This window comes from Sorex araneus, chromosome 6 (assembly GCF_027595985.1).
Source record: "Sorex araneus isolate mSorAra2 chromosome 6, mSorAra2.pri, whole genome shotgun sequence".
Lineage (NCBI taxonomy): Eukaryota > Metazoa > Chordata > Mammalia > Eulipotyphla > Soricidae > Sorex > Sorex araneus.
In genome coordinates this window covers 65,409,231-65,426,152 of record NC_073307.1, presented here as the reverse complement: position 1 = coordinate 65,426,152, position 16,922 = coordinate 65,409,231, and the positions used below count along the sequence as shown (strand labels likewise).

The following is a 16,922-nucleotide window of genomic DNA, read 5'->3' as shown; positions in this document are numbered from 1 at the left end:
CTCTAGGAAGTCTAAGCACACTTCTGGGCTTATAAGGAGAAACTACAGCACTCTCCTTCTGTTTTGGGGGCAAAACCGATGGTGCTGAGGGCTTACTCCCGACTTTGCACTCAGGGGGCTATATGAGCTATGAGCCATATGCCAGAGACTGAACCCATGATATCCAACCTGCTATACTATCTATCCAACCCCAGGTATCTTAATTTCCCCCAAATCACTTAATAACATCTTCTACCAATTCCTTTTAATATTTACCTCTTTGTTTCTAAATAACATGTATATACTACTCAACCTTGATTTGGGGGTTTCATATATTTTCTGATGTTTTCACTAAAGACATTTTTTTCTTATAATACTTCCATTGCTACCTACTTCCTATGCGGTCTCAACCCTAATGTTCATTTTGATGTTTTAATATTTGAGTCATATTACATTATAACTATGTAAACATTATTCATAGCTGAATTATGTACTTAGCTCTGGTATTTGCCTATACTATACAAAATATGTATTATGTATTATATACATCTATATTATAGTCTTGCTTTTCTAGGGATTTGTTGTTCCTTCTTTTCCATTTTTCTTATATCATTTATCATTAATTCTGCTAACAATGGAAGTATGAATCATTAACACTCAGACAAATCGACTTATCCATCAAGTTACCTCCACTCTGCTGGGAATGCTCTTCCCTTTGTTCTGGGACAAAACAATCTGAAGTGGTAACTCTCTACCAACTGCTTATTCAATTCCATTCTGGATAGTCCTCTATCAACATCTTGTCAATAGTCTTCTCTAGCATCTTGGAGACTGACTCCCTTTTACTTTTTTTCTATGTTAAGAATAAATTTTTTTTTTTGCATTTTGGGTCACACCTGGCAATGCACGGGGGTCACTCCTGGCTCTGCACTCAGGAATTACCCCTGGCAGTGCTCAGGGGACCGTATGGGATGCTGGGAACTGAACTCAGGTTGCCCACATGCAAGGAAGAACTGATTTTTGAAGCGTACTTGCTCCTTCATTTCCTTTACTTAGTGAAGTATGTATAACCTCCAGCTGAATTCAGAGAAGAATGCATGAGAACAAATTTTTGACTCACATATGTTTGATAACAGCTATTTGGACCTAGCACTTGATTTATGGGAAAGATAAAAGACTTTCCTAAATTAGAAATTATTTTTCATAAAATTACCAACACATTGCGCCACTACTGCATATACTGTTGCTTGTAATTATTTTATGAATGGTCACTTAAAAACAATTAAAAAAAAAAAAAACTTGGCTTTTGGGCCCATGCCAGCAGCGCTGAGGGGCTATTCTTGACTCTGTGCTAAGGAATGTGCCCTGGTGGTGCTCAGGGAGCCATGCGATGCTTGGGCTCTAACAGGGGGTGGCTGCAAGCAAGGCAAGAGCGACACCTCCTGTACCGTCTCTCCAGCCCTCTGATGATAAGACCACCTTATCCTCAGAGTTCTAACTTTCTATGAAATAGTCAGTGTAATTTTCCCCCTCATCTAGTAGGTATAAGGTTGTCCATTTGTATGAAAAATACTGTTCCAGGGTCCTTTTTAAAATGAATTTAATACATTCTTGATTACGTTTGCTTTATGTTTTATTTTCCTTTAAAAAATTTTAATTATCACTCTACTATCATCTCCTTTGACTTCCAGCCCTACTTTCTGAGGATTCTCAGTTTATCTTCTACTCCCATAGAATTTTTAAAAATTCTGAATACTGGGGCTGGAGTGATAGCACAGCGGGTAGGGCGTTTGCCTTGCACGCGGCCAACCCGGGTTCGAATCCCAGCATCCCATATGGTCCCCTGAGCACTGCCAGGGGTAATTCCTGAGTGCAGAGCCAGGAGTGACCCCTGTGCATCGCCAGGTGTGACCCAAAAAGCAAAAAAAAAAAAAAAAAAAAAAAAAAAAAAAAATTCTGAATACTTACTTCCATTTCTGTTTTGGGGCCACACTCTGCAGCACTCAGAGCTTACTCCTCGCTCCGTGCTCGGGGATCACTCCTGGCAGGGGTACTCGGGGACTAACTGAGGGGGGCCATATGTGGTGCCAGGGATCAAACCAGGCGGGCTGTGTGCAAGGCAAGCACCCTACCTTCAGTGCTCGAGTACTTTTCTCATCATTCTTCCTTTTTTTGGAGGAGGAGGGGCACAAGCAGGAATGCTCAGGGGTAGGTGTGGTGACAGGACTGAATGGGCTTGGGAGTGGGCTGTAGGACTGTAAAATCTAAACTTTTTCCTTCCTTTTGAGCCTCCCCTTGTTTCACTGATAGACTACCCCTTCACTGGGACATTATCATTCTACTTGCTTTGGAGCCTTACTCTGCACTTCTCAGCGATCACTCCTGGAGGTGCGTGGGGACCACGTGCACGCTGGGGACCGATCACACCAGGCCACGCTCAAGGCAGGCACCTTACCCGTTACACAATTCCTCCGACCCTGAGGATAGGAGCTTTGTACTGTTGCCATTTTGGGGCCATTTTCACCAATGCTCAGGGCTTATTCATGGCTCTACAGTCAGGATCACTTCCAGCAGGGCTCAGGGATCAAACCCTGGCCGGCTGTGAGCCATTACTTCCTATTTCCAGCACTGTGTTTGTTTTCATCAAGATCTTTTTCTCTGTTCCAATATATGTTATACTGGAATGTTTCCCTAAGTATTTGGAATAACCGTGAAACACTGAAAAATACAGAAGACAATGGTGTGGAAGGGCGAAGGTCACTGTCTTCCTCCCATGGAGATCTGCTGAAGGGTCTTTATACAGACAGCAGGCATTTCACTGGGAGAATCCATGTGGCAGCGTCACCAAGCCCTTTCTGTTAAGCATCAGCAAACGCCACAAGATGCTTTACTCCCACTCGGAGTGGAAGGACTATGGGCAAGGATTCTAAGTGAAGAATGGGACACTGTAAGAAATGATCATGGGTAGAGAAACAAGACTGCCAGTACTTGCCTTTTAGATGTATCAAAATTCAACTCAAAAGCAACATCAAACAAATCAATCATAAGAATCAAAATCAAAAGAACCTAATACACCTTAAATCAATCCAGACTCATTCTGTTAAAATATTTAGTCATTATTATGCAGTTATTAGCACTTGCGTACTACCCAATCATAAACTAAGAAAGCACTGTAAGGGCAAAACATATGCAGGCAGAATGCAAAATCACCTAGGCCTCAGGTTCAGTTCCTGGAACTGAAACAGTTTCCCAGCAATGAAACAAGGTGTAACTAGCCAACCTGAACCCACCTGGGAAAGTTCCTGGACCCAGCAAGTGGGCTCAATCAATCACTATGCCCCCAGTCAAAATGCCCCAGAAACTATCCTTTGTTAACCCAAAAAGAGTGAGTAGCTTACGTAACCATGAACTGTTACTGGAAACTATTGTTTAACTATTGCCTGACCACTGTTACCCTGGACACTGGCCAAAACACCTTTGCTTGGTAGTTAAGTCAGATTTCTTTCTGAAACAATCAGGCATGTACTGCTCATGTAGTCAAACCCTATATAAACTGCTTGCTGCCCGAAGTCGGGGTCGCTATCAAGAGACCACTCTGTGGGTGAGATAGCTGACCCCAGGACACTGGAATAAACCCCAACTGCTTTTGCATTATCGAGATTCTGTCTGTCCATCTTGCCGCTTGGGAACTCATAGTTCCAGGCTTAACAAGCATAAGAATTATTTCTGCCTATCATAAATCAAACAAATGACATGCAAGCGCCTTAAATTTAAGTGGACACTGCATAGCAGAACAATGTTAAGCTGATGGCAGGAACTGTTTTTCATTTTATTTATTTTAGGGTTTTCCACTAGTTCATGTTTCATTTTATTATTTCCTCACCACTTTGTTTTTGGGACAGGCCAGGCTGTGCCCGGTGCTGACTCCTGGCTCTGCCTGGGTCGCCACCGGCGGGGCCTGTGGGATGGCGCGGGGCGCCAGACTCTGAGCTCACGGCAGCTGCTCGCAAAGCATCACCTCCCACTGCACCACTGCTCCACCTCCTAGTTTGCTATCCTAAAGAACTTTACTTTGAGGTGAGCCACTCAATATTAAATTGGCATTTCCGTTAAACACTTAATGTTTCATATCCTGAATAATAAACTCAAAAAGGAGTAAAACGTGTATTCTTAAAAATGTTCTTCATTATCTGAAACAGTACAGAAACTAAGCCTAGGCAAGAAATACACATTTAAAGAAAATGACAAAGTGTTAAAACTAGTAACAATGAATGGATAAAATAGAGAAAATCTACAGCATCTTTTAAACTTCCCCCAGCAGTATGAGATGCTGAAGTTACCAAGCAAAGGGCTGACAGAGGGAAAAATACACATACATATGCACACACTAATCTATAGTAAAGACACAAGGAAAACAAAAATTTTATTAAGTTCTTTAGATTAAAAGCTTATTTAACTATTATTTAACTTTTAGTTTCCTTTTAATACAGTTTCACTTTATTTTGGGGTGTTTTGGGCAATACCCAATGGAGCTACTCCTGGCTGGATGATCAGGGGTCAAAGTCAGGTCACATCCACACAAATCACAGTCTACTGGACTCATCACTCCAGCCCCCAAACAACAACCACCAAAATTGATGTTCATACTGTACCAAAAATGAAGTTGATGAAAAATTTACTTCTGAGAACAATGACCTCATTATTCTATCTAGAAATAGAAATTAATGTAATCTAGCTGTAAAAAGTGATCAGCACCCTACTTACAAATAGCTCACAGAAATTCTCATTTTTTGGAACATAATAAACAATCTAAATTCCAAAAAGGAGTCATAAAACAATACAATGCCAATTTCTGTAGTCTCTGCTGAAAATCTTTCCTGTATCACAGAACCATGTACTAAATAAGAAAATATACGAATGTTTAGTTGCTCACGTATATAATAAATATGCAAAACGTGCTTAATTTCCAAAGTTTCAAATCAGAACTATGTAAATAAGCCAAACAACAATTTCCTATGCGAACTGCAAATTAATGTTTCATTCTCACAGACTTCCTTCCCTTGCTACTACTTAAAAGTTATTGGCACACAGGTATTTATGTCCCTGCCCTAAGGATTTTTGTAAAAATGCGTAAACTAGGAACACAATGTAGGCTGCTAACCACCAAGGAACGAAAACCCTCTTTCCCATCTTTCCATCCTCAGTGCATCCTGCTCTCCGGTCTCCACTCTCCCCTCAGCTTTTGTCAAACTGAGCACAAGACAAAAAGCAGAGGTAACAGCGTAAATGAGACTATGAGAGCAGTTAAAGTAGGACTTATAAGGTAAATCCAAAAGGGCCTATGGATGACTATACATATGTCTAGTTTCCAAACTGTTACCAAGTAGGATTTTGACACAAGTATTAAAAAAACAAAAAGGTACAAAGTCACTTACTATGTATCATCTTCAAGTCATAAAATCCTGCATTTAATAAATCCATTCTTAGGATTTTTTTCCTGTACACAGAAAGAAGTGAAATAATTTTGTTAAAATTGTCATTTTTCTCACTTACATTCAATTCACTGCCCAACAAAGTAAAATCTACACCGCATATAGTTTTCAATTTGAGCCAAGAAAGCATTAGTTGCCACTCCCCAACCTCAAGACATAAAATGGAGGTTGAATAACAAGACACAAAATAGTACCAAATCCTGCCTCTGGAACTGTAAATCATCTTTTTTAGAAAGGAGTGTCATAGGGGCCGGAGTGATAGTACAGCCGGTAGGGCATTTGCTTTACACAAGGCCGATCTGGGTTGGATCCCCAATTCGGGTTTGGTCCCCAGAATCCCATATGGTCCCTTAAAGCACTGCCAGGAGTAATTCCTAAGTGCAGGGCCAGGTATAAAGTGTCATCAAGCCATCTTCACCGCCATGTAAGCTCATCTACCTACGGCTCTGTTTTAGAGACTCACAAATAAATAGAACAACTAGCCACGGACACCACTGGCAGTTTGGCCGAGGCCTCCAGGGCCATCTCAAGAAGATGCAGACTAGCTCCTGTCCCACCAAAGCCTCCAGCTGTCCCCATGCCCCAACTCTGCTGTCATGCCTCTGCTTGAACTCTCAGACGTGACCACCTCAGGACTGAGCCTCAGAGACTGCCGTGAAATCGTCTGGATTTTCTGGAGCATGTCTGCATTTGTGGTCACACAGTATCTCCAAACGCTGCACCACTGACATCCCAGTAGTAGTGCACCAGATTGGATGGAATGTAACATAGTCAATCAATCTTTACTAACACGACATTAACACAGAAGGCTTAGCTTGCAACTACAGCTTAGTAAACCCTCAGACAAGGACTTAATGTCCCCATGGTGAGATACAACGACTTTCACAATTATTTTCCATGGAAATTTTTTTTTTTGCTTTCTGGGTCACATCCGGCGATGCTCAGGGGTTACTCCTGGCTCTGCACTCAGGAATTACTCCTGGTGGTGCTTGGGCGACCATATGGGATGCTGGGAATCGAACCCAGGTCGACCGTGTGCAAGGCAAACGCCCTCCCCTCTGTGCTATTGCTCCAGCCCCGGAAATATTTTTAATCATTCCATTTACCAGCTAGTGATCACAAGCAATATAAAACAAATTACTGTGGATCTGCTACGAGACAGGCTTGAGGGATGGCTGGGAAGACGGAGACAAGGATAGAGGGAAAGGGACAGTGCTGGTGGGACTGCTGCTGGAATGAATGCCTGCCACAAATTATCAAGAACAACTTTGGAAACAAGGCGTTCCAATAAAGCAGGGAGGGAAAAAAAGGAGTGTCAAGTTTTCAGAAGGGAGTGGCAACATTAAATGGATACTGTTTGAGAGGAGAGACTAGATATATGTAGCATACAGAAGACTGAGTGACAGGAATCTTGAAAATATTCCCAGAACTCCGAAACTAATGTACTCCAAATCTAATGCCTAATAGATTTTCCATACTTGGCAATCATCAAAGGGATAATCTGGTGAGCCAAGAATTATCTCCTTACCTTTCTTTCTTCCCTTTCTCCCTCCCTCTTCCAGCTTTCCCTCCCTCCCTCCTTCCTTTCCTCTCATAACCAGCAGTGCTATCAACCTGCTAAACATAACGGAAGAATATAAAACTAAGTGATGTAGTTGAAAGAAAATGTAAATAAAATTCAACCTAAAGCACTCATAAAATAATTTTTGGAGTAGTGTTCTGTGAATTTCTTAAAAATCTCATACAATTTTATTTTCCATTTTTTTTTCCCAAGTCACACCTGGTACTTCTCAGGTCTTACTCATGGTATCATTTGTGGTATCAGAGATCCAACTGGAGTACACTGTGTGTGATGCAAGCCTTAGCACTGCACTGTCGCACTGTGGTCCTGCTGTTCACCAGTTTGCTTGAGTGGGCACCAATAACGTCTCCATTGTGAGACCTGTTGTTACTGTTTTTGGCATACTGAATACACCACGGTAGCTTGCCAGGTTCTGCCTGGGGCGGGATACTCTCGATAGCTTGTCGGGCTCTCTGAGAGGGATGGAGGAATCAAACTCGAGTGGGCTGCTTGCAAGGCAAATACCCTACCATCCTGTTATCTCTCTGGCCCACAAAGTTCTTATTAAGAATGTTTTGATGTATTTTTCTGGTAGAAGCAACCCTATTGTTTTAGATTCTCAAAGAAGTCCTTAAAGTCCAAAAATTTAAAAATCTAAAAGTGCTATAGTGCTATAAATTAATGACATAATTCAATAAATTTCAGGGACTAAAATCAACTGCTTTTCTTTTTTGGGTCACACCCAGCGATGCACAGGGATTACTCCTAGCTCTGCACTCAGGAATTACTACTGGCAGTGCTCGGGGACCATATGGGATAGTGGGAATTGAACCCAGGTTGGCCGTGTGCATGGCAAATGCCCTACCCGTCCAGCCCCTAAAGTCAATTGTTTTTGTTAACTAAATTTGCTTTTCCAGAAATTGTTATCTGTTGAGAAAGATTAGTAAATCTAAACTGAATTAAGAATCTGATAAAATATCTATTTAAACATGCAAGTTCTAGGAAACAGCTCAGCACACTGAGCTAATGCTCTGCATGCAGGAGGCCCAAGGCTCTTGTACCTCACAGCTCCCTGAACATCACCAGGTGCAACTCCAAAGCAGAGCAGGGAGAATGGAAGTAAAGTAGTACCTAGCTTTACAACTACTGGGAAGCCCTAAGTATTATTTCATACGTAATGGGGTAGGGCCTTTGCCTTGCATGCGGCCGACCCGGGTTCCTCTGTCCCTCTCGGAGAGCCCAACAAGCTACTGAGAGTATCTCGCCCCCACGGCAGAGCCTGGCAAGGTACCCATTGGGTATTCGATATGCCAAAAACAGTAACAAGTCTCATAATAAAGACATTACTGGTGCCTGCTCGAGCAAACTGATGAGCAATGGGATGACAGTGATACAGTGATACATAATGGGCCTGAGTTTCATTTCATCTGTCGCTGTCACTGTCATCCTGTTGCTCATCAATTTGTTCGAGTGGGCACCAGTAACATCTCTCAATGAGAGACTTATTGTTACTGTTTTTCGCATATCCAATACACACGGGTAGCTTGCCAGGCTCTGCCATGCGGGCTCCATACTCTCAGTAGCTTGCTGGGCTCTCCGAGAGGGGCGGAGGAATCAAACACGGGTTGGCCGTGTGAAAGGCAAATGCCTAACCGCTGTGCTATCGCTCTATTTATGTATTTTTGTTTGTTTGTTTTGGAGCCACACCTGGAAGCGCTCAGGGAAAAATAAGTGGTGCCAGGATCAAACCTATGTCAACCGCATTCACGGTAAGCAAGAGTCTTACCTGTTGTACTATCACTCTGGCCCAAAGTATTATTTGCTGCTGCTGCTGTTGTTTTCTGGTTTGGGGGTGACACCCAGCTGTGTGCTCAGAGCTCACTCCTGCCTCTGCACTCAGGGGTCACTCTGGCAGGGCTCAGGGGACCATATAAAGACAGCCTGGACAACCACATGCAAGGCAAGTGACCTCCCACACAGTCCCTAATTTTTTGTTGTTGTATTTTGGCTTTTGAGTCACATCTGGGGATGCTTAGGGATTACTCCTGGCTCTACACTCAGAAATTATTCCTAGTGTTGCTTGGGGGACCATATGGGACCCCGGGGATCAAACCCATGTTGGCTGCGTGCAAGACAAATGCACTACCCGCTGTACTATCTCTCTTGCCCCACCAGCCCCCGATTTTTAAACTAGTTATAACAGTACAAAAAGCAAAATCAGAATGATATTTCAATTATCTTATTTCAAGAATAAAATGTCTGGCTTGCTTAACGCTGATCCTGGTTTAATACTTGTCACTGCACTGGTCCCCAAACCTCTGCAAGGGGTCATTTTTGAGCACAGACCCTGAGCAGCACTAAGTGTGACACCCCCAAAAGATTCATTATAAAATTATTCTTTTTTTTTTTTTTGGGTCACACCCGGGGTTACTCCTGACTCATGCACTCAGGAATTACTCCTGGCAGTGCTCGGGGACCCATATGGGATGCTGGGATTCAAACCCGGGTCGGCCGCGTGCAAGGCAAATGCCCTACCCACTGTGCTATTGCTCCAGCCCCTATAAAATTATTCTTAAATACTAATACTTAACACCAATAATTTATTCATATGTTTTGTACCCATAATTGGTATATTAGTATAAAAAATAAACATTTAGAAATTTTTACAGAAATTTTACAGTGTTATATATAACATTTTTTTTTTTTTTTTGCTTTTTGGGTCACACCTGGCGATGCACAGGGGTTACTCCTGGCTCTTCACTCAGGAATTACCCCTGGCCGTGCTCAGGGGACCATATGGGATGCTGGGATTTGAACCTGGGTTGGCCGCGTGCAAGGCAAACGCCCTACCCGCTGTGCTATCTCTCCAGCCCCAACATTTTATTTTTTTTATTTTTTTATTTTATTTATTTATTTTTTTTGCTTTTTGGGTCACACCCAGCGATGCACAGGGGTTACTCCTGGCTTTGCACTCAGGAATTACTCCTGGCGGTGCTTGGGGACCATATGGGATGCCGGGGATCGAACCCGGGTCGGTCGCGTGCAAGGCAAACGCCCTACCCGCTGTGCTATCGCTCCGGCCCCCTTATATATAACATTTTAATCTTACAAAAATATCGAAAGCAAACAAGGGTGAAAAACTCAAATTTATCATTAAGCTCAAGTTATATTATGATTTCAACTAGTCTTTCCATTACATTATCAAATCTGTACTTTGAAAAAAATAATTAAATTCCACATCTGGTTCATATTTGAATTCTACTTCTAAAGCTCATCACTAACCTCATACAGCTTCTAGAATTTTCAGGACAGGAAAGCTGTTTCTTAAAAAAAGAGTTTTCATTTTTCTTGTCTTTTGTTTCTCTCAACTGCTTTTTTACTTGAACCTGTGAGAAAAGCAAAATTACCTACTTATGAGTGAGAATCCGGAACCACAAATGATAAACCTACTTGGTCTCTCTTATAATCAAATAATAAAGAAATCAATGCAATAAAAAATTGCCTGGAAGAAAGGATAGTCAAAATTCAGTTGTTCACTGATTAAACGTTTCTAAGCCACAGGCTCAGTAAGTGGGACAGCTAAAGCAGGGATGGGAAGCTTTCCCGCCAAGGGTTATTTGGATATTCACAGTCTTATGTGCAGGCCGCACACACCAGCCAGGTCACAGGCAGCCATGGAGAAGGACGTGTGTCTGCCCTATCATGTACCAGAGCCAGACCACTTGATTTCACGATCTTATGTGGCCTGTGGGTTAGGGGTATAAAATCATGAGAGATAAGCAGTACTTTCTATATACGTTATCAAAATGAACTTACCTCAGATTACCAGATGGTTTAAAATAGATTAAAACCATCTACTTTTAATGAGTAGACGATTCACCAGTTGGTCTTAAGAATGTGTAGGACTTTGTCTAAGGAAAATATATTCTGGATAGTGGAAAGAACAGTTATATAGAAAAGTGAGAGGCCAAAGCAAATGGAGAAAAAAATCAACAGGATATGAAATTGATGTAATGTATCAGGACCAGACTGCAAGAAACCTTGGACAAGAAAAGTAATTTAACGGAAATCAGAGAACAAATGGATTTTTTTTTTTTTTTTTTTTTTTTTTTTTTTTGCATTTTGGGTCACACCCAGTGATGCTCAGGGGTTACTCCTGGCTTTGCACTCAGGAATTACTCCTGGCAGTGCTTGGGGGACCATATGGAATGCCGGGGATCGAACCCGGGTCGGCCACGTGCAAGGCAAACGCCCTCTCCGCTGTGCTATCGCTCCGGCCCCAACAAATGGAATTTAAAGGAAGCAATTAAGATGCTCTGTTTTGTTTTCGTTTTGGGGCAACACCTGGCTGTGTGCTGGGTTTACTCCCGAATGTGTGCTCAGAGATCACTCCTGCTGGTGCTCAGAGACTGGGTGTGGTGCGGGGACGGACCACACACCAGCTGCATGCAAGGCAAGTGTCTTCCCTGCTGTCCTTTGCCTCTTTCCCCTCTCTTGCCCCCCACCCCCACCCCGATCTCCTGTGGTCAAGCCGTATTTCAAGTGCTCACTGCTTACTCTTGGCTCTGTGCTCAGGGATCACTCCTGGTGGTGCTGGGCAACAGCCACGTGGGGACTGAACTCAAGGTGTCAGGTGGGAGGAAGCACCCTACTATCTGTGCCATCTCATCCACTCCATTCTCGCCCTCAATGTGGTTACAGCAAAGATCCAGTTACAGCTGTCAGTAGCTCCCGAATGAGATGGGGCATGAGTCTACCTAGATGCACTAACAGAACAGCATTTTAAAATTTGTGCACAAGCAGTAATGATAAGAGACAAAGTAGAAAAATAGGAAAACTCCCAGATATTTTTCATTTGTGTGATTAAGGCTGGGACATGGGGGAGAGAATAAGAAGTAGTAACTTTTGAATTTATTTAGTTCTTTTTTGGTTTCTGGGCCACACCCGGCAGTGTTCAGGGCTTATTCCTGGCTCTACACTAAGGAAATACTCCTGGTGGTGCAACGGGGTTCATATCGGATGCTAGGGATAGAACCTGGGTCAGCTGTGTGTAAGGGAAGCACCCTACCCACTGTACTAGCTCTCCAGTCCAATTAAAAAAAAATTTTTAATGCTAAAATTCCTTAGTATTCATGAATGGAAATGTGCAACAAGTGAGTGAAAAAAAGATCTGGACCTAAGGGAAGAAAACTTGTCCTACATAAACCCTACGGCAATTTATGAAGCGATAAGTACAACCTAGATAGTAAACTTAAAGTTACTGAAGTACTTGTGAAGATTTAGGGAGAAAGTATAACTAGTGTGGGCCAAAGCGATAGTATAGTGGATAGGGTGTTTGCCTTGCACATGATTGACTCGGGTTCAACTTTGGCATCTCATATGATCCCCAAGAAATGCCAAGAGTAATGCCTGAGTATCACTGGGTGTGACCTCAAAAAGGGAAAAAAAAAAAAAAGCAAACTTATTGTGCTGAAAAGAAAATCTATGAGGAACCTCAATGTGATTTAATAAAAGGTACAGAGGGTAGTGAGATAGCAAAGGAGATTGTGAAAATTGGGTAAGTGAAACATACATTACATACACACACACACACACACACACACACACATGTACATATGCATATTCCTAAGGATGTACGAGACAGACACTAAAGGAAATAAATTACACTCAGCAACTTTACATGCAAAAAATATTAAATTCGGCTTATTCCGGATCTTGCCTTTAAGGTCATCACAGTTTTAGTGAGGATAGCACTGCAGCACTGCTGTCCCACTGTTCCATCGATCTGCGCAAGGGGGCAGCAGTAACGTCTCCATGGTGAGACTTGTTACTACTGTTCTGGCATATCGAATACACCACAGGTAGCTTCCCGGGCTCTCCGAGAGGAATGGAGGAATGGAACCCGGATCAGCTGAGTGCAAGGCAAACACCCTACCCGCTGTGCTATCGCTCCAATCCAATTAGTGAGAATAATTTCAGTAAATTATAAACATGACTGTTAGGTGGGAGTTAAAAATTGAGTAAAGTTAGCAAGTACTCATGTCTCTAGTTGTATAAAGAACAGGCCAATAAGCAAAGAGTCAAATAAATAAAAAGATAAACAGAAACACAGACTATTATGATACCAAATATGAAAATATACCTTACCAAATAAAACACATCTATTAAATAGATTTTTATTTCAAGCAACAGAACAAATTTTTTTAGAAAATTATGATTGGATGCAAGTTCATTCTAAAGAATCTTTAGAACATTTTATGTGTGTCTGTGTATATACATACACATATATGTATTTATGTATATATATATATACACACACACACATATATATTCTGGAAAAAGAGAAAATAGTATTTAAAAACCATACTCTATGTTTTGATTACATCTTTTCTCAAAGATATATTAAGATGACTAGATGTCCAGTTAAACAATTACAAGAAAAATCCTATCTTACAATAAGCCATTTTATTTGGATTATCATTTAGACTCATCTGGTACAAATATATCAAATATGTATAAACCACTACCTGCAGAGAATATGCTATTATTTGCTTAAACATTAATACATTGCCACCACACTTCTTTCTGCTCAGAGAGAGCAACCAAGCTATCATGAGTTTGTAATGCTACAAGTTTGGTTTCCTCATCACTGGCATCATCTATGTACATATATATACTGAGGATTGTTGCTTTCACATATATATATATGTATATAGAATTATATATACCTTGTTAGTCATACTTCACAAAATCAATCTCATAAATCATAACATTTACTCCCCTATCTCCTTTATACCTTTTACTCATTAATGCAGAAATATGTTCCTATCTTTTCTCCTTTTTATTTGAAAATAAAAAACAAAACAAAAACACAAAAATCATATTTGGGCACATACAACATTGTAAGTAGCAGCAATGTTTTTGCATCTCATGAAAGTAATTTATACTAAGCATGACATCTACAATTCACACTGAACATTAAGTCCACCTTGCAGGAGTGTCACAGTGGCATGTACAAAGAATTTTCTTATTCCATAGTTAAGAATTAATGTGGTATTACTACTCTTCTTTTCTTTTAAAAACATTTAAAAAAAATGGGGGGCCACATTTGTGCCCAGAACTTACTTCCTACTCTCTGCTTGGGGGTCACCTGGCAATGCTCAGGGGACCGTTATGTGGTGCCAGGGACTGAATCTGGGTCGGCTCCGCACAAGGCAAACACCTTATTCATTGTACAATCTTTCCAGCCCAAATGAAAGTTCTTTTAGATCATCGGAATTCTTATTATTTTGTAGACTATCATATGGGGACTATCATGAGTATGACATTTTTAGGATGCGATGGAAAAGAAGGTTAAGAATTTCTGCATATTTGTAGAAAAGCCTGTGCTTGTAATGTGAAGGAATAGTAACTACGTATTAAGCCTTAAATTGGACAATTCAAAAATAATCAAACCAGCAATCTAAGAATTAAAGGTCTCAGATAAGTTTACACAATTTATGTTACAAAATAAAATCTCAGTCTTACCTTAACACAACCTTCCAATGCACTGAATTTAAATACTGCTTGAAAAGGTTTTCGATCAATAGGACACGAGGCCAGGGTCTGTAAAACGATTAACAAATGATAAATTTACCAATGTTTCTTTTATTTTCTTCTTTTGGGGGGCGGCTGACAGGGTGGGGAGTGTGGGCACACTGAGTGTTGCTCAGGCGTTATTCCTGGCTGTTCTTGGGGGACCACATGGGATGCTGGGGATAGACCTGGACCGGCCATGCGCAAGGCAAACACCCAACCTCTTATCTCTCTGGTCCCCAACGTGTCTTTAGGATAGAAGAAAGTAAAACTCTAACACATGGGTTTACCATTGGAAAAAATACAAAAAACCCTTTTCCTTTAAAAAATAAAGACGCATTACTATCAGCGTACATCATGTCACAGAGTTAATGAATTTGTTTTATCCAAGCATCAAGAATGGATAGGTAGACTATAAAAATGAACAGCAGAGATTTTTTACCAAGATAACACGCATTGTGATATGCTACAAACACAGTGGGGAGGAACAAGCTGATGTCTGCCTCTCTGGGGGCTGGCAAACATGAAGATATGCATGACACAAACACAGGTGAGTTTGACTGTGTATAGACACTCATCATGTGAAACAGTTTTCGTTTCTGTTTTGGGGCCACCCCTGGCTCTGCGCTCAGGAATTACTCCTGTCAGTGCTTGGGGAACCATATGGGGTGCTGGGGATCACACCCAGGTTGGCTGTGTGCAAGGCAAACACCCTGTCTGCTGTCCTACTGCTTCAGCACCACATATGTAAGAGTGTCATAAACCTCTTGAATCATTTAAGGAGCAGCCAAAATACAGGGTTTTTTCCCCATTACTCAGCTAAAGTGACTTCTCCTTTCCTGTAAGTGTGCCTTGGTAAAGTATTTTACCATATCTGAACTAGGAATTGTCACTATACTAAACTGAGCTGATTCAGACAGGTAGAAGCCAGCTCAGCTTGTCCAGGTTTTTAGGGATTTGTTATTTTCCCTACAGAAACCTTGACCCTAAAATGCTTTGCTATCAGAAACTAAAGAGCTGTCCCCATATTTTATAATTACTATTGTGGTACCATTTCATCACCATCATTATTATTACGGCCCTCTCCCACAGACCCACATCCCTAGTGCTGTGCTCAGGGCCACGCTGGGCAGTGTCTTGGGGACCAAACGTGGTTCCAGGGATCAAGCTGCGTAGGCAGTGTGCAAGGCAAGCCTCCTCCCTGCCGTTCTATCACTCTGGCTCCAGCCTACACTTTTAAAAATAATGTATTGCAAGAACAATTCTACTTCAGAGAACTGAATAAAATCTATATGATTCCCACATTCAGCATTTACTGCACAAAATTTCAAGATGATTTGATTTTGGGGAGGTCACACCTGACAGTGCTTAGAGCTGGGAACTCAAACCAGATCCAGCAGAATACAAGACAAGTACCTTAATGCCTCTATCTCTCCAGACCCCAAGTTTTGCTGTTGTTTGTTTTTTTGCAATACCTCATGGCCCTGAATGCTTAATCCTTTGGTGCTGAGGAGCCAGCCATATGTGGCGCCAGGGTTGAGTCAGGGTTGGCTACATGCAAGGCAAGCACCTTAACCCCTTGTACTAGCAGCTGACCCGGGTTCAGTACCCAGCATACTACATGGTCCCCCAAGTCAGCCAGCAGTGATCCCTGAGGGAAGAGCCAGGAGTAACACTGCTGGGTGTGGCTCAAAAAACAAAACAAAACAAGAAAACCCCACAATTTTAACATGAGCCATTTCATTTTGATGTATTTCCAAAAAACAGAATTCTCAAAGTTGTATTTGTTCTTTTCTTCCTTAATAATTGTCATGGATTTGTGTAAGGTTTCACTAGAAAAGGATCTACTGCTATTTATAAAAGCAAAAAGAAAGAAAACACACACACAAACAGTAACAGTGGTAGTCAGAAAGCCACCATGAAATAGTGAAATATAACTATTCTGTATATATATTTCCTAAAGCATTCGTCTAGAAATTAATAATTTTCTTTGGCTCATGCTCAGCTCTCAAGAAAAATACCTTAATATCAAGCACTCCCTCTAGTTAAGGAAAACAATTCAGAAAATAATCTACTTATACTAAGACAAAATATTTCTGCTACGGCTACTGAGATATGATATCCATTTCTACTTTAAGACAATTTAGTAAAGCATTTCAAAGGAAAAAAAGAAAGTTACTCTTCATGAAGTTGTCAGAGCATATACTTCAACAATAACTTACTAAGAAATCAAAACAGATTTTTAAAACATTGTGTACCTTGAACGTCATTTGTTAATGTATATTTAAAGCACCCATGGTATAAGGGAAGAAATG

The 16,922-nt window shown here is 41.3% G+C and overlaps 1 protein-coding gene across 2 annotated transcripts in view; it reads right to left on the bottom strand.

The window, feature by feature from the left end:
- Positions 1-16,922, bottom strand: part of SCAF11 (SR-related CTD associated factor 11) — a 90,176-nt gene that overhangs the window by 22,143 nt on the left and 51,111 nt on the right. For both annotated transcript variants that reach the window (XM_055141409.1, XM_055141410.1), the window contains 3 exons: positions 14,560-14,637; positions 10,315-10,418; positions 5,415-5,476 (listed from right to left, as the gene is read on the bottom strand). In XM_055141409.1, the coding sequence (XP_054997384.1) occupies positions 5,415-5,476; positions 10,315-10,418; positions 14,560-14,637 (244 nt within the window). The remainder of the gene's footprint in view (positions 1-5,414; positions 5,477-10,314; positions 10,419-14,559; positions 14,638-16,922) is intronic.